The 21,862-nt window shown below is 46.1% G+C and overlaps 1 protein-coding gene across 19 annotated transcripts in view; it reads left to right on the top strand.

Moving 5' to 3' along the window:
- The window catches only part of KALRN (kalirin RhoGEF kinase), a 615,365-nt gene that overhangs the window by 402,320 nt on the left and 191,183 nt on the right, over positions 1-21,862 (top strand). For all 19 annotated transcript variants that reach the window (XM_033132405.1, XM_033132467.1, XM_033132483.1 and 16 more), the window contains exons 28-33: positions 4,340-4,432; positions 9,293-9,404; positions 11,111-11,301; positions 11,740-11,841; positions 13,171-13,313; positions 16,261-16,363. In XM_033132405.1, coding sequence (XP_032988296.1) covers positions 4,340-4,432; positions 9,293-9,404; positions 11,111-11,301; positions 11,740-11,841; positions 13,171-13,313; positions 16,261-16,363 — 744 coding nt within the window. The remainder of the gene's footprint in view (positions 1-4,339; positions 4,433-9,292; positions 9,405-11,110; positions 11,302-11,739; positions 11,842-13,170; positions 13,314-16,260; positions 16,364-21,862) is intronic.

The following is a 21,862-nucleotide window of genomic DNA, read 5'->3' on the forward strand; positions in this document are numbered from 1 at the left end:
AGCTTAATGCAGCCTTGTGCTGTATGAGCACTTGTGCTGCAGTGAAGGCCAGGAGAAGAGTCACAGTAGATATGCCTCGTCACAGCCGTTGGGTTTGAATGGGGATCCAGTCCTGTTGGTGAATGAAGGTAAATCTGTGTCCCCAGAGAGTGCCCTAAAGGGAACAGAACCAAATGGGTCGTTGCAAGATTCAAGGGAGGAGCAAGAGGGAGAAGAAATGAGGGGAAAGGGAAGTTCAGTGAGAGAGAGACGGGAGCAGCGGTGGCCATTCTGGTCGTCATTTCGGAAGTGACCAAAGCTTGAACTTCAGAACTTTTTAACGTCTTGCTGTCTGTCCTCCAGCCTACCTGCTTTCATTCCTTCCGTAAATATTTGAATGTCCACTGTATGCAAGGTAGTATGCTAGGCCCCATGGGGAATATAGATACTTAAATACAGTTTCCATGCCCCAGTTTACAAAATAAACCTCTGACCATCTTCCCGGCCTGACATTGCCATAACAGAAATGATTCTACAAGGATCGTACTGCTCAGTGAAAGAATGACACTGGAGTGGGAGAAAGTCAGACAGAATGAAACATAGGTGATTTTTAAAAATGGAGCGTTAATATGGGAATGGACCTGGAATTGCTGATGTTAGATTTGAGAAAACAGAAAACCCAAGAAAAGTACTTCTCTAATTTGGTATCAGAATGTATTGGATACTCTATGCCATTATCTTTGCTTAATCGTGTATTTCCTTAAAATATTTCTGGTTCATTATTCATCAACAGTATCCCGAAGGGTCTTTTTGAAGTTTTAAAGGCACTGTGTCTATCTCCCACTTAACATTTTTCTGAACGTTCTCTATGTGTCCTGTGCTCCGAGCATGCCTTAGACTGTTCTACTTTCTAATCTTTGCTCACACTACTCTCTTTGCCGGAAATGGATTATGACCTCTGCCCATGCAGGTATATGCACACATGCACACACACACAAAGTCACTCTTCAGAATCCTTCCTTTCCTTTAAAGGTCAAATGTTGCTTCCTGCATGAATCCTTTCTCTATGCATGCATTACATTTTGTATCTCTTTTATATATACAGCACTTGGCAGGTTAACAGTATACCTTTCTATGGCACACACCTCCCCACCTTGAGGTTGACTGATGGTTTGCCTGATTCATTTTGTGCACATTACAGTGTCTGGCATTAGACTGTACTTGCCTTTCGTCCCGTCTTCCTCATATTCCTGTTTCTTGCCAATTTCTAGATTTTGCCTATCGTCCTTTTCCACCATAGTGCTTGATGAGCCTCTACATTAATTGGGAAGGCCAATGGAAGCCAGAAATCCAGTGCAGTAGGAGTTCCTGGAGCTTGTCCTGGAGGTGGGGAAGGAAAACAGTAAACTCTCCTGATGGTTCGCAAAGCTTCCCAGAAAGCATAATCTTTGTAACTTTCTTCCATTCCATCAGACGGGTTTCCCTAAGTTCTACGCTTAGAAACCATGCCCAAGGTCTACACACTGGGCCCCCATTTATAAAAGAGATAAACCCTTAATAAAGGTCGTCTCTTATTACCCATTATTGTAATGAGAACACAGAAAATTGAGGTCCTAGAAAGGCCCACACATTCACATGACCCAGAATTTTCTGCTCCCGATGTGAGAACTGAGGCTGTGATGTCGGATAGCTGTGATGTCAGCTGTGATGTCGGCTGTGATGTCAGCAAGCTTGGTTTGCTGACGTAACCATTGGAGGCAGCCCTTTCCTCACTGCTTTACGTGCAGCCTTCCCAGCGCCGGGAACCTGGTCACAGAAGAAAGACTGTGCCCTATGGCCTGAGCCATCTTGCCAAAGCCCCCAGATGAACTCACAATGTTCACTTGCCCAAAGAGAGTCAAGCTGCCAGCTGTTTTTCCCAGCATCCATGAACAAGTCCTACTATAACTACACACCTCTAAGGAAAAGGGAAAAGAATGAGAAAATTGCTACTTTCTGGGATAATTGACAGGAAATGGAATAATTTCTTTTTTTTATCACTCCTTCTTCACCCTTCTCCATGGTGGCATAGCACGTCCTATCTTGTCTAACTTTAAAATTTTATTTATTCTTTCCAGTGCTTTATTCTCACTGGTCTTAGCTTAGGGCAAGCTCCCATGTCACACACCTGGAGATATAGATGTATAGATCTAGATTATGGTTTTAGCATATTCACAGGTATGCGCAACCATCCCCACAGTCAATTTTAGAATATTTTCATCACCTCAGAAAGCAACCCTACACCCTTTAGCTATCACCACCCCCCACACACACCTCATCCCCCAGCCCTGCTCTCCCAGCCCTAAGCAACCAGTGATCTATTTTCTCTCTATATAAATTTGCCTATTCTGGACATTTCATAAAAATGGAATCGTATGTGTTCCTTTGTGACTGACTTCTTTCACATGTTTTCAGGGTTTTATCTATGTTGTAGCATGTCTCAGTACTTCGTTCCTTTTTGTGTCCAAATTGTATTCCATTGTATGGATAGGCCACATTTTGTTTTTCCATTCATCAATGGTGGACATTTGGGTTGTATCCACCTTTTCACTATTACTAATAATAGTGCTATAAACCTTGTATACAAGTTTTTGTGTGGACACATGTTTTCATTTCTCTTGGGTATATACCTAGGAGTGGAATTGCTGGATCACATGGTAACTAGGTTTACACACTTGGGCTTTTATAGGTAACATGACTGGTCTGTCTCTATTTCCCAGCCTCCACCCGCTATGTTGCTATTAGGCTTATATTACTCTTTTTGAAACATTGCTTTCGTCATGTTTTTCTTCTATTTAAGATGTTTCGTACTTTACCATTGAGAAGCTCACCATCAAATCCTATTTTTCATTCTAGCTCAACCCCATCAATGACCTAAATACATCTTGCTTATCTAACTGTATTTTTCACTTTTTCTAGAATCTAGATGTTCAGGCACAGTCCTTGTTACCCTCTAAATGCACAATGACTATTTCCTGTGCATTTTGTTTTCTATGTTTTCCCTCTATAGCAGGGGTGTCCAAACTGCGGCCCGCGGGCCAACTGCGGCCCGCAATCCATTGTTAATTGGCCCGCAGCAAATTCCAAAAATATATTTAGTTTACTTAAATAAACCAGGTGAGGCAATACGTACTTCACCTCCAGTGAGTGGCCCGGCTGTTTGTGTATTTTACCACATATGGCCTTGGTGAAAAACGTTGAAAAAAGTTTGGACTCCCCTGCTCTATAGAGTTCCATTCTTCCACCTTCCCACTCCACACCCCTACCTGTCCTCTAAGCCCCAGCTGAAGGCTTTGTCTCTATAAAACTATTGATGACTACTTCTGGGCCCAGGGACTCCTCTCTAGTCTCACTGGCCATAAGCAATAAGAACACTTTCTGGTGTCCTTTTTGGCTCTCTATTTTATGTGTGTGAGTATTCTCAGCTACCTAGAGTATGAGGTATTTGAAGGACGGGAATAAAATGTACCCTTCTCTTACCCTCATAAGCGCCTCAGTCTTGGGAATGGAAGATAGAGAATGGACTACAGTGAGAGACGACAGGCACAGCCACCATCGGGAGGCCACGGTCTTATCCTGGACATGAATGATGGGTAGTGTCAGTGAAAATGGATGGGAAAGATGTGTCTTTCCTTGTGGTCAGGGGTAACAGAAGGAAAACAATTGAAAATGACTCCACAGTTTCCAACTCAGCAGACCTGAAGAATGAGGGAGGTACCACTGATCACACTGAAAATGTGATAAGGAAAAAGTGGCGATTCTAGGACAGGATGTGTTGAATTTAAAGAGAAGAGGGATGGGAAAAGAGATCTATCCTTGTGCATTGTAAGAAGACAGCTGCGGGCAGATGCTAAAGACTCAGGAGCCATCAGAATAGAAATCAAAGCCTCACTCTCTGCCTTCCCTGCATGCTCACCTTCTCTTTTATCCTCCTTTCATTTCCTCCATTCTGGGTTTATTTCCTTTCACTTCTACGTCTTTACCTCTCCTTGCCCTTCTGTCTGTTCCTCACCTCATCACTTTCTTTTTCTACTTTTGTCTTTCTCCATTTCTTCTTAAGTTCCATTTCTGTTTCACAAATCTGCTTTCTTTCCCCAAAGCTTCTCCTCTTTCACCATCTCTCCTTTTTTTTCTATTTATATATGCAACTTGGCCTTTCTTGTTTCTCTTTCTACCCCCCTTTCCCCATCAAAGAACAGTTTCTCATAATTGTCTACTATTGTTTCTTTCCTCCTCTCTTCTTACCCTGCCTGCCTCCTCCTGTAACACACACATACACATGCCCCTCCGTGTCTAATGGTACCTGTTTTCATCCCTGTAGGAAATTCAGCAGCGGCATGGTCTGGCCAACTCCATCTCTTCCTACTTAATTAAGCCTGTCCAGAGAATCACCAAATACCAACTGCTCCTGAAGGTACCTCCCCTCCCCTCTGTGTCACCCCCAACTACTGCCCAGGCCCAGGGAGTCCCAGCTCTGCCCAAGGATGGGAAAGCCTCCACCTTAAGACCTTCCCTTTACCTAGAGCAAAGCTTCAGAGATGAATCCACACTGGCATTGCCTGCTCCAGACTGCATATCTGTCCTATCACAGGAAATTCCATTCATTGGGGGAAAGAAGAGAAATGGAAGCAGGAACAGGTCGTGACTATTTTCACACTCATCCACCACTGCACAACGCTTAGGAACTGCCACTCCAGGCACTGGCTGGTCCTTAGAGCTTCTCTCGGGGGCAGATTCCTCCCGATGGCCCCTGCTTCTGTTAAGATCAGGGGTCAAGGTCTTAGGGGCAGTGCCAGTCTGCGTGGGCAGTGCTCAGCTGGCACCTACCATTGATTAATCTCTGTTTGTCACCATTATGAGGTTTTTGAGAGAAAACAGTCAAAGACTGCATATTAAAACACAATGTCATTCTTGTGTCTATAGTATCCCCTGCCTTCTGGAGCCAACCAGATTTGGATTTTCTCCGAAATCCTTTAAAGTCAAATAATGAAATTATGTAAAATGATAAGTAATTTGGGCTGATTGTTCTCAGAGAAGGATACTGTAACAGTCTGAAAAATAGGACATTTGCCCACTGAAAGCCTGGGAAATTACTTTATAGACAGTTACGTAGCTTCTGTCTGTATTACTTCCCGACGTGTAAGAGTAGAGTTTTCCTTAAGTTTGAATGTTTTGCTGGTTGCTCCTCCTATGCAAAGGGTTACGATAGGCATGTAATAAGTAGTACAGTTCCAGAGAAAAATCTGGTGAAATTCAGCTCATGTTTAGAGGTGCTTGCAGAATCTCACGTAGTCTAGCTTCACTAAACCTGGGAAATAGTCTGGTTTCAAATCTCGGTTTCTAGTCACTCCGGAATGTGCCCACTGACCTGGTCCCCGGGGTCTCCCGGCTTAGTGCTTGTGATGCGCAGAGTCGGGGCAGCAGTGAACCTGTGCCCTGGACCTTTCTTTAGGCCTCTGGGTCATGCCGGGGCCCTGCACCATCCTTCTCCGTCAGCCTCCTTTGTCAAACCTCCCTCCTGCCTCCAAGAAGAGACTATGGGCGTCTGCTCCCAGGTGCTCGAGTCCTCTGTCCCTGCAGAAATGACTTAGAGAATTCCCATGCCGCGTCATGCCCTTGGCCTTTACGGAGGAGTGTGAGAAATAATGTGCAGGACGTCTCGTTGTTTTGGCAGAACCGCTTTTGAAGCTGCCATCCTCTTTGTGTTTTGAAGCTTCTTACGTAAAGACTCACAATTCTCATAAGATCTCAGAGTAGGGCATGGGGGTGGGGTGCTCTCTCCTAAAAAAATGGGTGTGCTTTCTACCTTTAATTGCAAGAGCTTTAGATGCTTCTTTGCCTTTGACTGTCAGATAGCTAGCACTGAGTTCTGTGGTTACTTACACTACTTTCTCCTTAGCCCAGATTACTGTGTGTAATTATCCTCTCCTTCCCTATCCCACGTAGTGCTTGACACTGCTAAGTGATTTTTCTTATGCCAGAGGTTTTTAAATTTTATTTTCACGTTTGTATGTATTTTGTTTTGTTTTGTTTTAATTTAAGTATCCTTAAAGCCTTTTTGGGAATTGGTGAATTATTTGTGAATTACAAAAAAGAAGAAAACACTCCAATCCATACTACCAATGTCTTAAATCAATTAAGATGTAGTTCTAAGAAAAATACAGCTTTTCACTTCTCCCTTTTAATCCCGTAAAACTGAGCTTGCTAGGATTGATTTTTGGGAACAAGGGAGGGAAGTGGAGAATGGACAGGCTGTCCTGGGGTTTGCTTTAGACAGATGGAGGGGAAGGCGCTGGGCCTTCATTTTGTCTTGAATGTTTTAGGAAGAGATGACTGTACAGGTAACTGAGAGGGGTAAAAATATAAAGTAGTGGGAATTTGGTTGTGGAGAGGGCGTGGAGTTGTTGGAAAAAAGATTGAAGATAATTTTGGCCTCTTTTACATGTGTTGGTAGCAGAGTGTCTGCTGAGTAAAAGAAATAGTTTGCTGAGCTTTTACTATAAATAAATAATATGGGATTTATTTTCTCATTAAAGTCAGTTTTATTCCAAATAAACTGATATTTAATTATCAGTATCCTCTGAGGTTCCTCCATTTAGGTGTCACGTGAAAGAAAAAGAACTATATATCATTTAGAATGTTCAATATTCTTCACGTAAATCTCTACAGCTATCTTTCTGGAGTGTAAATTAAATGTGCAGCCTTCTCTTTATCGTAAACTGTAGCAAGGAAGGATCTGAGGAGAACTGATCGGCCTTACTGATTGATTAGTAGGCTTGCCAAATCGCTATGGGCGTTAAACTCATTGGTGTTTTCTGTTGTAAACTAAGGCATATTTCTTATTTCTCTCTTATGTTTCTGCCTAGAAATTCCTTTGATGATGTATGAAAACAAGGTAGGGAGGGTTAAAATTAGGAAAGGAGTGGGAAGAATCAGGGAACTTCAGGTAGCAGAAGTAAGTGCAACTTTCTGAACTATGACACCATTACGCTGATTGTTACCAAGGACAGAGCTGAGAACCAATCCCATGTGCTCTGGACGTTTTACCTCCTCTGTGGGTGCTCATGTCTCCCTTCTTCATATGGAATATATCCAAGATACACAAAGGATTAGATTTTCATATCAGATGTTCACTAATCAGATATCTTACCAAGCGTAAAGATATAGTCATCTTCTACATAATGACATTTTGGTCAACAACGGACCACATACATGATGATGTTCCCATAAGAGTATAATGGAGCTGAAAAATTCCTACCACCTAGTGATGGTGTAGCCATCGTGTCATAGCACAACCCATTACTCGTGGTGTGGTGATGCTGGCACAAACAATCCTGCTGCATTTCCAGTCATATAAAAATACAGCACATGCAATTATGTACAGTGCATAATGCTTGATAATGACAGTAAACGACTATGTTACGGGCTTATATATGTATATACTGTACTTTTTATCATTATTTTAGAGCGTACTCTTTCTACTTATAAAAAACATTTACTGTAAGACAGACAGTATGCCATGTTACACCAGCCAAAGCCTAATACGTCTTGAGTTTACCCCATCTCTGAATTGCATCCTTTTCCCTGTGCTTAGTTTAACCTTGTGTTGTTTGGCACAGTAACGAGCTGTACAGACTGGTAGCCTAAGAGCAATAGGCCATACAGCCCAGGTGTATAGCAGGCTATACCGTCTAGGTTTGTGGAAGTGCACTCTGTGATGTTCGCATGATGAAATCGCCTAACGGTGCATTTCACAGAACAAATCCCTGTCGTTAAAGGGCTCATGACTCTAATTTCAAGAATCCAAATAATCTCAAGGTAAAGGTGAAACAGGGAGAAATCTAGGACTTCCAACAGCTCCAACTCCTTTCCTACAGCATCAGGATGTGCTATGGCCCAGATTAATATACCAGGTTTCTAAAGGATGTATGTTGCATGTATCACCCTAAAGAGAGCCAATTTGGTCACGAAATGTACTCACTTTTACTGAAATAGTTGCATAGCTTATGTGATACTTTCCAGGGAGCCATGCTCCTAAAGCCACGGATTCCCGCTTTGTTTTACAATAAGAAATCCTAGATAGACAGGCCAGATATAGCCTACTAAAAGCATTCCATAGATATGGACTCTCCTGCTAGCAAGTACCATTAGTTTATTCACCAGGTTGTCAGTCATTAGCATGTTTACAAGGTTTGATCCGGTCAGCTTCTCTCTTTCCTGGAAGTACATCCCCACGCATTCACCCATTCCCTGCCTTCCCCCTTCCTAAACCCCGCTAAGGAAAGAGTATGGATTGCAGATCTGTTGCTTAACTATTTCCCTCCCAGTGTCAAAGTGAGCAAGATACAGGAACTCTCATAAGAAAAACGGAAGCTAGCATTTTTCTGGTTTGGGTCAAATTGACCCATATGGTCTTTTTGATTCGTAAGGTAGTTGGAAATGATCTTTTCTCCATCAGCCAGATACTATATAACTTTTATGGCGATGGTAATGACCCAGTCTCCAATGAGGAAGTAAAAGAGAGGGCATGGAGGAGACAGGGTTGGCGTGGTGGATGGAGCACTGGACAGGGATTCAGGAGGCCTGGATTCAAGCTCCTCATGGCCTCCAGTGAATTCTATAACCTGGGGAAAATCTCTGTCCTTCCTCATCATAGTTTGCTCATCCAACAATGAAAGGAATAGTCCAACATCCTATCTGTCGGCCCCAGGTTAGGATCTCCTGATCCATATGATGTAAAAATCTTTTATAACTCTGAAATGCTACAAACCTATAAGGTCTGTGACCCCGGATTGCTCCCAGTGTGCTGGACGTCAGCATTCCAGAAGTAGCGGTGTGTAAATCCAAGTGGCGCTAGCAATAGGCAGGCAGTGATACATGAGTGCTGTGCGTTCTTTTCACACCCTTGCTTCTCTTCATGATTCCATAGTACCGCACCTCTGTTCGAGAGCTTTGCCAGGGGTATTCCCTTCTCCCAGGGGGCAGTCGAGTGACAGCCAGTGCCCTAGTTGCTGACTTCTGGTGTCTGCCCTTTCGGAAATTAGATGGCATTGAGTCCGTTTGGATTAGATTGATCTGAGAAAGCTCAGTTGGGGAAAAAATTGTGGTTGAATTCTTGGGTGGTAACTCCCCATCCCGCCCCACTTTTCTTATAGGCTAAAGGGAACAGTTATAGAGAATGAAGCTGGTGTATAACTGCCTTGATGGGTTAGGTGGTGAGCGGGTGGGGAAGCTGTGGGAAATGGTTCTAATTGTGCCTGGACTTTTTTCCTAGGAACTTCTAACTTGCTGTGAAGAAGGAAAAGGGGAACTCAAGGATGGCCTGGAGGTGATGCTCAGTGTCCCAAAGAAAGCTAATGACGCCATGCATGTCAGCATGCTGGAAGGTAGCGGTCTTCTCACCCTTCCTGGGGGAGCCTCCTCCTTTCTTACGAACAGAGAGCTTGCGTGGTAGGAAGGCATGATGGCAGGGAAGGGGCAAGGCTGGAAGACAGGAGAAATAGCAAGTTGTTAACAGGTACTCGGGAGGTGAGAGGAGCTTCTCAGGGGCCAGCTCAGCTAACTCTCGCCTCCACATAGGACCAGGCCTATGGACAATTTGCTGCCTGTGAGGTAGCCTTGGACAAGCCATAATCCTTTCTGTAAATGTGCTAGAACCCTCGCAGCAGTCCTGTTCATCTGTATGGCATTTGCATTGCCTTTGTCATCAGAATAAGTACAAATCTTGCACACGTGCACGCGTGCACACACCATCTTTAGCCTTAGGCCCTTCTTTTTTTATCGCAGTGAGATACACATGAAATAAAGTTTACCATAATAGCCATCTTTAAGTGTACAGTTCAGTGGCATTAGGTATATTCACACTGGTATGCAACCACTCTTGCCATTCCTAGAAGGTGAACCTGATAGGACTTCATCCTGCTGGAAGCACGTTCTTGGGGCCCAGAAACCTGGTAGAATGAGACTCCAATAAAGTGCTCTTAACACTGAAAAACAAATGGGCAGAGCAGTTATATTGGGATGGAAGTTGTTGGATGAGTTGACTCATTCCAGTCTGGGCTGGCAAACAGGTGTTAAGAAAGATAAGTGTACTCCGTTGTAAATACACAAACCTGTGGGCTGTTTTTTCTCTTGTGGGCTCTTTCTCCCCCATCACCTCCCCTCTCCACCCCCACCTCCATCTAAGAAACTTGGTCTGGTCTCAGTACTTCCTGGGCCACCCTTAGCAAGCAAGCCCCAATTCTATATGCAGAGGAGTCCTGGTTACCTTCTCCAGACTGAACACTAACCATCTGAACATACTCGTATTTCTGTTGTTACAATTTCTCCACTCCTTTCTTTTCTGTTTGCACCTGATCCTCACCCCCACCCCCACCCTTGGGTGTACCCTTCTCCTCTAGCCTGTCTCTGACCTGTATTCTGGATCTAGATACTCCAAGTATGGTCTGGGGACCACCAGCAGCAAAACCTGGGAAGCTTGTCAGAAGTTCAAATTCATGGGCTCCACCCCACGTCTCTCTCTTGGGGAGTGATGGCTAAACAAAAATCTGTGTTCTCACAAGCTCTCCTGGTGATTCTTAGGCACACTACAGTTTCAGAACCTCTGGTAAAGGTTTAAAGTGGCATAAATGTAAACTGTTGAAGGGTCGTGCACCACACTGTATAGGAGCAATCACAGGGAAGAGTCCTAGGAAATGGGATATAAGAAATAGAGCAACGACAAATCAAGGGCAGTCAAGGGCACTCAATCTGCCAGTGGTTGTCCTCGGCGTCACTCCGAGCTCTGAGTCAGGGGCAGTGGGGAGCTGTGGAGGAAGATGTGTGGAGAGTTGGCCTTTGCAGGAGGAGGTTGCATAGGACCAGGAGATGCCACTAGTTCTGGTTACATGTGGGAGAGCTGGTGCAGGAAGGGGGTCTGATTCTTGTTCTGCAGAGCCGTGTCTCTAAGTCTTCAGGAGTCTCACAACCAGCCAAGTGAGGAAGCGCTGTGGGAGCTGAGGGCCCACAGTCAGGAGACCTTCCTCCGGGCGGGGAGTGGAGCATGGATGTGGTGCGAGAGAAACTCCACAGGGTGGAAATGGGTATTTTTCAGGGTTCGACGAGAACCTAGACGTGCAAGGGGAGCTGATTCTCCAGGATGCCTTTCAAGTGTGGGACCCGAAGTCGCTGATCCGGAAGGGGCGGGAGCGGCACTTGTTCCTCTTTGAGATCTCCTTGGTTTTTAGCAAGGAGATCAAAGACTCTTCAGGACACACGAAATATGTTTACAAGAACAAGCTACTGGTAGGTGGGGCAGGTGGGGTAAGACAAGCCTCCCTGTTTTCATGGAACCCGTGGGCAGGAAGGGATCTTGACCACTCCGCTCATCTCTCCCCCTGGCGCCACACCAAATCCAGCCTGGACAAATGAAAGTACCTCCTATTTGGAAAGCTCCCCTGCTCAACTCCCAGTTCTACATTTTAGAGTTCACAATTCTTCTTCCTGTTTGCTTTTAGCACCTCCCTCTTCACCTTCCCTCCCTGCTACCTGCTAATCAGGCACGTGCCTGTAGTTCCTTTCATCCTGGGTAGATGAACAAAATATCCAGTCTATTTAAGTTTGATTGACAGAAGCCCCTCCCTCGGTCCTCTCCTCTTTGTTGCCTTTCCCTTCCCACCCCAGCCCTAAGTTTCCCCACTGCCCTCCCCTTCCCCGCCTCTCACAGGCATTTCCTGTCTACAGACCTCAGAGCTGGGTGTGACGGAACACGTAGAGGGAGATCCCTGCAAATTCGCCCTGTGGTCTGGGCGCACCCCATCCTCAGACAATAAAACCGTGCTGAAAGTAAGTACTGCTCTGTGCTGGGCATACGACCCAGGTTGGGGGTGGAGGGACGTGGGCACCTTACACCTAAGAGCTGCGGTCTGGAGATTCCCCTGAGCCACTGGGCTTGTCTTGGGAAGAGCAGCGTCACATGGATATTGCGAAGCAAATTCTGTCGTGAAAGGAGACTGGACATCTCAAAGATCAGTGGTTTCCTAAGTCCGTATGAGCGTGGAGTGAAGAAGGCAGGCAATGGCTTATTGGGCTTCCTCAGCAGGGCCCACTTAGAGATGTTTTGTCCATATGTCCCCTTCAATGTCAAGGACAACAATTGACCCTTTGACCAAAGGCACCTCAATTTGCTCCACATTTATTGAACATTTTTTCCTGAATACCTTGCACACATAAGGTATTCGGCTCAGTGCTGTGGGGATAGCTACATATAAGATATGGACCCTAGCCTCTGGGAACTTATGTTCTAGAAGCTTTAGTGACTTATACCAGTGTAGGAACTATGCTGATTGAGCGGAGTGTTAAGAAAGGGCCTTTCAGCAGATGACATCTTAAGGAGTCATTTCAGCTCTCCAGAGCGCACGCGACCAACGAACTGAGTTAGTGCCTGTGGTAAGGTTAGTCTAACCGAGAAAAGATCCTGCAGATCCTGAGAAGAGATCCACCCGTCACTTGCTTGTCAGGGAAGTGCCCATCTCCAAGGGAAAGATAGTCCAACCCTGACAAAAGCTTCACACGCCTTGACTTTGAATTGCCAGCATAGCTGCTACCTGTCATGAGGCAGAATTACCTGAAAAATATTCCACAAAGACACATGGGATATTCATGGAATGGGAGCAATGCCTTCAACGAGCAGGTTTACCAGGCTAAAATCCTACAACTGACTTCCAGTCAGTACAGCCTCTGTCGCGATACTAGATGTTGAACATCCTGATGTGTATCCATACCAGTTGCCTTCAGATGCCCCCACTGCCCCTCCCAGTGCTTTCCAGACCTCAAGAGAATCTAGTCAGCAAAGGATTAATCCCTGGCCCAGTGGGTACTGCTCCAAGCCCAGGGCAGCTATCAGTATTGGTCAGTGCCTTACAGACTATTAAATACTTTCAAAATCACCCCTGTTCCAGTCTACATTGAGTCTTGAGGTCATAGCTCTGTTTTAGGAGTTGGAGAAGCATATCCTGGGGGTTGAAGAGTCATAAGTGTAAAATGATAAATAAACTCCTCAAACATTTGGTATCTTAAGAGTAGTGGACTAGGCCTGCAAGAGGAGGGTTGAGGACTGTTTTAGCAGGGTGAAGGGAGATGGGGTTCTCACTCTTTCTCCCTGTGGCTCTCCAGGCTTCCAACATAGAAACCAAGCAGGAGTGGATCAAGAACATACGTGAAGTGATTCAAGAAAGGATCATTCACCTGAAAGGAGCTTTAAAGGAGCCAATTCAGCTCCCCAAAACACCAGCTAAACAGAGGAACAATAGTAAGAGGTAACCAGTGTTTCTCCCCCAGCACTGCCTCACATGCTTCTGGGAGTGGGAGTGGGGTGAACCTTTGCTTCCACAGGGGTGGTGCACTCTGCACGTGGAGCCCCACCGAGTTACCTAAATGAGTTACCTCCTCTGGAAGCATCTTACCGGACTGTCAGTTCGACTCAGCAGGGCTTCATTGAGCACCTCTCATTTGCTAGACACTCTACAAGGTGCTAGAAGAAGATAAAAGGAAGTGTGAGATGAGTCTGTTCCCTCAACGACCATCTAAGAGTCATGTCTCACACGTGGATTAGTTAGACAAGAAGAATCCGTACCATCTATAGGAACAGTAAAGCCTGTAAGAATTCAAAAAGAGAGGACTGTAGCTGAGCACTAGCGTGGAGAGTCGGGGGAAGGCTTTGGGAAGGAGGCGGGCCGTGAACGGGGAGCTCTGTGGACCAGTTCGACAGTGAAAGGGCTCTGTGTGCGGCAGTGCAGGAGGAGTGGTATGGTGGATTGATCGTTTCAGCTCTTAACTGCCAATCCCCACAGTCCTCACCGTCATTCACCTGAGATAAACAATGTGATCATGCAGAGGAGGACTTTTTTTGGGTATCGTCCTCTCTCTAGGCCCTTCTGAATCCCAGTTTTCCTTAGTCCAGTGGATGACTTCTTAAGTATTTCTTTCTCAAGTCTCCATGTGGCAATCACTTGCAACAACTCTTTTGGAGGGCACTTCAAAAGAAAGCATACAAACACGTCATGTCCGTTTTGGAAAATAAATAACAGAAACCAGAGATACGGTGGTGGTGGTCATTGGTGGTAGGTAAGAGGCTCTCCTCTCCTCCCTTGTTCATGAACGGAATAAAGCCAGCAGATTTGGTTGACCTTTTTGCCCCAACCAGGACGCGCAGGCTGGGGAGCCACTGCAGGGCCTGTAGAGAAGCAGCCCAGAGGGAGCTGGTAGCCAAAAGAAGGGTGTGACTAAGGTAGAGAGAGAGCCCTCCGCGGGGCAGGAGACCCAACGTGCACGGCCGGGATAAGGTCACCTCTCTGTGCTGGAAGGAGACATCATGACCGTACTGGGGGAGGAGTTATTTTTATTTCAGTTACCTATGTCCAGAGTCCAGGGAAGGGGTACGCTTGGTTTAGCACTAGAGACAGACCATACTGCAGGAAGCCCCTGCTTTAATAAAGCAGACAGAATGGAATGGGCATAAAGAACTGAATGTCCATGGCCATGGCCGGAATGACTCATTAAGAGCCATTTCTTTCTACAGTAAGAGAGTTTGAGCATCTCTAGAACATGGGTCCATATCTTGGATATGCCTTCCACCTTTTCTCTGTCACTGTCCTGTGAAGCCTTGGCAGACTCCAGAGAACAACCAGGCAGTCTACAATTCCATTAGCTTGGCTTCCTGGATCTGGGGACAGAGTTTGTGGCGGAGTGGATTGGCTCGGGGGATACTACCCACACTCCTGGACGGGTTCCCCACAGCCCCCAGAACGGGCTTCATCTGGAATGGCCCAGAAGGGCCTGCCATGGGTCAGAATAGTGGGCAGCAGAGAGGACAGCCAACTCTCAACTAAATGGTGGGCAGCAGTGGCCCAGAAATCTAAAACAACAGATGATCTAAAAGCCCTTTATTTTTGGTTTTGAAATGCATCACATAATTTCTTTCTGCAGCAGATTTTCATTTCTACAAATGTGCGGCTTACGTTATTAAAACAAGTTGGCATTTTCCAAGCCCACAGGTGGTGGTGAGAGAGCAGCTGACTGAGAGATGTCCCCGGAGAAAACACTCTTTATGACTAGTGGGCATGTGTATATGCAGACACATCACATGAATGCATACATGTACACACATGTCCACGTACACTCACATGCACCAGAGGTCATCGTTTAGACTCTGTGAGGCAGCATCAATATAGGGGCTATTTTGCCCGTGTGGTAACGTTCTCAGGCAGCGAGTTCCCCTTCCCTTTAAAGCCAGGCCTCTTCCATACGCAGCATCAGGGCTGTGACTTTCATGAAAGCCTCCATGGGAAGAGCTGTCCTTCCTTGTGCTAACCTGTCCAAACCCTGACCACACCTCCTCCAGTTTTTCCTGGCACAGAGACCATTCAGCCTTTATCAGTTCCCAGACATCTAATCTCCCCAGGCCCTAGCTATGGGTGCAGTGCAGGATTGGAGAGCTGAAGGAGAGCCTTCAGCTGGTTCCTGTGGGACAGCTGGACGGCTCAGGAGCCCAGGAAGGGGTCCAAACGCCACGAGTGCTCTTGGGAGACTGTCTTATCAGACGCTCAGGAACACAGCTGTCTCAAAAGCTGCTGTGGAATCTGTGACTGTTCTCCTGTCTTTGAGAAGATGCCTGGCCTTCTGTATTTATAAGAAGTCATCATAAATAAGCGTGAGATCAACCAGACCCACCAAAACGAAGGCAGTAAACTCCTCCTCGACACCCAGGAGTTGAGGGCCCAACATCAGGGACTTCCCTGGAGAAAATACCCCACTCCTTTTTCTTGAGCAAAGAAAACACAAGTCAAAAAAGAAACACAAGTCAAAAAAGAAACATCTTATCGTTCTGTTTTCTTCATAGGCTAGCTGTAAACCAACCCCCATCCTGTTACAGGATGCACAAGAACTGTGTGAATACCCTGAATTCTGGGGTTGTTGGAGATGAGCCAGCTGGGACGAAACCTAGGTCCTGAGTAGGATGTGCCTCCTTACTGCCTATTATAGACCCTTTCCTGGTACAAAGGAGTAAATAATTAAATAATTGCCCCCTCTGACATCATCGCAAATCACTTAGCGCTGCTCCCTGTAGTGGGATCATTTTAGACAAATCCCTGCTAGAAAGTGCTGAGGCTCTGCTCTGCCAGCCCAGCTGGAAGTCCTGTGTGCTCTAAACCCACAGTGGTTCCCCCCACCCCCACCCCTGTGTTTTTCCTCTTCTTCCTGCAGGGATGGAGTGGAGGATGTTGACAGCCAGGGGGATGGAAGCAGCCAGCCAGACACCATCTCCATTGCCTCTAGGACATCTCAGAACACAGTGGACAGTGACAAGGTAGGACAGTGCCCCTTCCTACCTTCCCCGAGAACTTCTTGTTGGCTTAACCACCCCTGCAGAGTTATTCCCCCGAGGAATTTCTCCCACTCTGGAGCCTGACCTCAGAAGCCGGTGGTCTCTTTGTAGGGCTGAAGGAGCTATGTGACATGTGGAGATCTTGTCAGAGGGGACAGCGACTGGGGCAGTCAGCCAGACCTCTCCTGTTGTGAGTTCAGCAGAAGTGGCGAGAATGAAGAGTGAGAGAGTCTGGGTCTCCTCGCCTTCTGAGATGCCCCATCTGGGCTGCTTGGGCCGCTCTGCCTTCTGGGAGGCTGGAACTCAGGCTGCTGAGGCTGGGGTAGCTTCCTGAGACCTCAGTGGCTGTGATTGGCTCCTAGTTACAGTGATTTGAATGGGCTCATCTCAAAGTTAGACCATGACCAATGATTTGGGAAATGGCCACAGAGAGATGCTGGTTGGTAGGCGCCTCCTAGCCAAACGGGCTCCAGTAGAAATGGTGTCTTCCTCTGGCCAGGTATTGGGGCTCAGTTCCTGAGGGGCCGAGGACCAGGAAGCGGTACATGAAGCAGCAGGTAGGGATGTAGTAGTCTCGCGAGAAAGCCGGATTGCTGGCTCTCTTACATTTTGGAGCAAGTAAACAAAAGTTAGGAGCTCTGATGGGGAGTGAAAGAAAGAAGACAGTAGCCAAGACTCAGTGCACCTGCTGAAGCTAGGGGAAGAATTCAACTGTCTGAATTCGCATCAGGGACACGGCAAGGCTTGGTCTCATTTAGTCACCTCAGGGTCAGAAGAGTCTGAGATGGTCTGGTGCTGAATTTTAGTGATTTTTATTGCAGAAGGTAGGGATTTTCAAAGACTATTTGGCCCAAGTGTCTCTAGTTAGTCTTTTGGCCTAGCCCTTCAGCCTCAGGCAACAGGCTGTGTCCTGGTTTCATTTTAGTTTGCTAAGTTATGGGTATTTTTTAAAGATGATCTGCATTCATTAGGACTTTTCCTAATTTTTTTCTTACTGGGGAAAAAAAAAAAAAAAAACGCTATGCCCCCAAACCTCCTAAGATAGCAATGCTAATCACACTCGAGACTAGTGTTCAGGACACGCCAGGTAACTCTAATGCCCTGCCTTCAAGTTTCTCAGCCATTTTTGACTATCAGAGTGGATAGAAAATTGTGGGTTTTTTCCCACTTGTAAAAACATACAAAGCAAAGTATTTCGGTACTTTCCGTTCTCCTCTGCGCTGTTGTGTAGAAATATAACCTAGAATAGCCTATGAATGAGGATGTTTCTTTTTAAACACTCAGTGGGTGGTAAGTGAAGTGCTGTTTCCCATGTCCAGACTGAGCCTGTTAGTTTCATGGTCCAGGACATTCATCCCTTCCCATTGCTGCTCCGTCTTCCCCATGGGCCTGACTTACTCACAGACCCTTTTGGTAGAGCCATTTGTCCTAGGAAGCTGTCGGCTCCAGCCATGCCTTGTCTTCTGGCAAGATACGTGAGGCTAAATGAGAACACCTCTGACGGCAGGCATCTCATGATTCATGAGGAATCCCGGGACCTGGATGTTATTCTGGAAGTCAGGAAACTGAGGCCCAGAAAGACTGACTGACTTGTCCCCAAAAAATCCTAGTGTTAGTACAAAAGCAGAAACTAGAACCCAGATTGCCCTGAGGCACTCTCATGTTTTTCCCCCTCACTCTGAAAGTTGAAGCGTTGAACTCCCAGTGCTGAGATGAACTCAGCTGGTCAGTCTTTCTGCACATTCCACAAAACCACTGCTCACATATTCGTGAAAAAGCTCCCACCGTGTGCTGAGCTCTGTTCTGGATACTGTAGAGAGATGTGGACTATTTGTTGAGTGTGAATCCTTACTTGTGTACTTTTCGTTTCATGTGTGTCGCTATAACCAGGCTGTTAAGCCCTGAGGAGGGCAGAGGTTGTGTTTGTCTGTTTCACTGCCGTACCCCTGGCACACAGAACACACCAATGAGCGGGCAATACTTGGGGAATGAATGAACAGATGGGACATAGTCCGTGCTCTCAGAGAACTCCAGCATTAAGAGGCCACTAGCAGCCTGAAAGCAGACAAACATACAAACATTATATTTTTAAATATGCTAGGGATGCCTAGAAGTTTCCTTATCTCCAAGCAGGAAACTTCAGTCAGCTGGAGAACCTGGCCTGCTGGAAACATTAACCCCCAACTACTTTCTCAAGCCTTGGGAAACAGGGGCAGCAGGGAGATGATGAGATGCTGTGTTCCATATGTGAAACCCGGACGACCACTTAGAAAGTCACACTTTCAGAATAAAATCGAGGGCCTCTCTGTGACCATGTGCTATAATTTAAAATGTTCTTACTCTGCTAACACAGAAGAGTGAAAATAAGGCAGCCATGTGTCTCCCTTGACCTGCAGTGCCCTTCATCGGAGGAGCTAGTCCTTGGTGTATTTGAACTCAGAGACGGCATTGGTAGTGTTAACATTTCCCCTAACTGTACCAGAAGACCAGGAAACGGGTCTCCTTTGGTTTCTATGAGGTCAGGTAAATAGACTCTGAAGAAGAGAAAGATAATGAAGGGGACTGAGTCAGATAAATTGGACCATATTTAACAGAAGGGCAAACAAGTGTGGCTGTGGGGAGGGGACGGGGCAGAGACAGCTCACAGGGACCAGGGTCATTTTAACAACGGGTTTAGAATAGTGGCCTTGCTGGGCTGGGTAGATGTGGAAAATGTAACCATTAAAGGGCCATGACATACCGATGTGCAGAGCTGGGGGGCCCTAGGGCACCTTTCCAGTCACTTTGTGTATATTTTGTGTGCTGTGATGGGGAGGAAGGGGTTTCGACACACCTGGGCTCGAATCCCAGCTGCGGCACTTACTATCTGTGTCACGTGACATGAGTTACTGCGCCTTTACTTCCCTATCTGTAAAACAAAGATAATACCCATCTCACAGAGGCCTTGGGGAGATGAAGTAAAATATATTCACTCAGCGCTGGTTAGACATTCAGTCAAGGTTAATTCCCCACCATTATTAGCGGGGAAACCAATGTTTAGATACTATAAATAAGTTGTTGAACAGACTGAGTGAGGATCTTTGAAAGTCCTTGAACAAAGTCCTGCCCTCTGGGTTCTTCATCCATTAACTCATTGTCAGCAGGTTCCTTTCCATATTAGACATACAGGGGTTTAGCTTCAGTTTATCTGTCTATAAACAGAACAAACCTTACTCCTCTTTCCATTTGCTAGCCCTTAGAATCGAAGGTCTAGATGTTTGTAGTTAGCACTGGCTCATGAGTTATTTTATTATTTAATGGGTGATGGCATATTACTGTCACGTATTCATTTTAATCCTCACATTGTACCGCCTTTAGCCAGTGGCAACCCCTGATGTTGTATATATATGAAGACAGTTGTCTTACCTTTTAATCTCTGCTTAGGTTAGAAGTTCTCAGCTTCTCCAGGTCTGTGTATTAATATATTTTCAGACCCTTCCACATCCTGGTTGCCTTCCTCTCCATTGACTGCAGAGTATAGTCATCTATATAAAATGGGGCATCCAGAATGGTACATAATACTGCAGATGTGATTTCACTCAAGCAAATTCAACCCTTGTTCTAGGGCTACTCTGCCTTGTCTCCCTAGGATAGTACATCGCGTCTAGGAGGGGTGTGCAGTACTACTCATAAAATCTCCACACCCGTTTTCATGGACTTAGTGAGATGACTTAGTAACCGGACGACCAGACTACATTATTAGATTTTCTCATTTAGCTCCATCCCAGTGTTCCAGCATGTTTTGCATATAAATTATTTTGTCCAATATGTCAGCTACATCTCCCAGCGTTATTGAATAAACATACCTCTGTGGCTTCATCCAAATGCTTGCTAAAAAGACAAGACTGAGGAGAGAAGACCAATGCCCAACCTCCTGCTCATTTCTCACCCAGGTTTTAGAGCACTCCTTCTCTGACTCTTCTTCCTAAGAAAGGAAGCCACCACTTTTCTCTGGAGCAGGAGAGCTGGTGTTGCTTACTTAACATTACAAATCCTCCCATCATGAGAAATCAGTCTATATTCTTAATTGCACATTAAATGCTGAAAAAGCCAATGTGGGTGCCTCAGTAAATGGCATTAATAGCTTTCCCCAAAGTCGCTTTTATTCAACCCTTAAGTGGGTCTGCATAATTTGGTTCTACCTTACACCTGTCCCGTGCAGAGTGTTACTTCCCTGAAGCAAATGCGTGTGCTTACACTGTTCTACAGTGGTCTGGGCCCCTTCCTATCTGCCCAGGAATATGCTCGTGCTACTCCGGGCTTTCCACTGTAAAGAGTCCTTGCTTATAGGTTTATGCTTAAGTGGTGGGGCTTTGCAACCACACTTCAAAGAAATCCAGAATATAGAATTCTAGTCAAGCAAGGCTGAGTAATGAGGTGGCAGTGACAAAGTATCTTGTTGAACATAATGGATTTCTGCCGAATAATTTCCAGCTTAGGGTGCAGAAGCGGGCATCTGCACAGCGATGGTCCCAGTGCATCTACTTACCGTTTCGTTTCGGCTTGCTGGACATGTTCAAATGCTTGTTGAATTGCATGTTACAAACCCGTGGAGTAGGGATACTCTCCATCCAAAAATCACTATGAATTTCTAGACATGTCCAGTCTGGCTGGAGATAGGGAAAAAGAAGTGAAAATGAGTTGCAGGTGCTAGTGGTCTCTACAAAAATTGTAAGGGAGAGAACACTGCTGGAACATCCCAGGGCTGGCTGTGATTTGAATGAGGAATTTCAACAATAAGCTAATGTGATCTAAGATGCAAGGTGCGCCACTGATGGCCATGAACTGAAGGGGGCCAGGGGCATGCCTGGAGAACCTGGAGATTTCAAGGTCTAACTCAGTGATTTTTAAACTCTGGACTGACAAATCCGTGCAGTGGGTCATGACCAATACTTGGTTTTACCGATTGGGCGGACAAGCTCTATTTAGAGATGGTGAGGGTTCAACTAAGGGGAAATATTCCTCCAATGTCACTCCCTGCAGTACCATGCAGTAGGGGCAGGCAGCCTGGCTGTCGGGGCCTTCTGGAAATAGACTTCTGTAGAGCCTCACCTGTTTATCAGAATCTGGTAATCCCGACACCTGCACTCCGGGAGCAGCTGGCAGGCCAGGGCTGTAGGCAGAGAGGACCTGCCTCGGCGTTGGTGCGTGGGTGAGCGTGCAGCCCGTGCATTGGCCTCTTCCAGCTCCCTTCACTCAGGCGTTGTGTTGAGGCCCTGCTTATTTCACAGCAGGTGCAGTTCTCCACACTGGCAGTACAGTAACGAAGCGAGGCCCAGCCATGGTTACTAGCTGCATGACCTTGAGTGGGTCATTGAATCATTTCATGCCTCGGTCTCCTCATCTGCACTGTGAGGGCAATGATTTCTGCTTCCCGGGATTTTGAAGGACTAGCTGAGATCCTGTATGAAAAGGTACCTGAAGTGAGGAGTGTCTGAGTGA

The sequence above is a fragment of the Rhinolophus ferrumequinum genome, chromosome 2 (assembly GCF_004115265.2).
Source record: "Rhinolophus ferrumequinum isolate MPI-CBG mRhiFer1 chromosome 2, mRhiFer1_v1.p, whole genome shotgun sequence".
Taxonomy (NCBI): Eukaryota; Metazoa; Chordata; class Mammalia; order Chiroptera; family Rhinolophidae; genus Rhinolophus; species Rhinolophus ferrumequinum.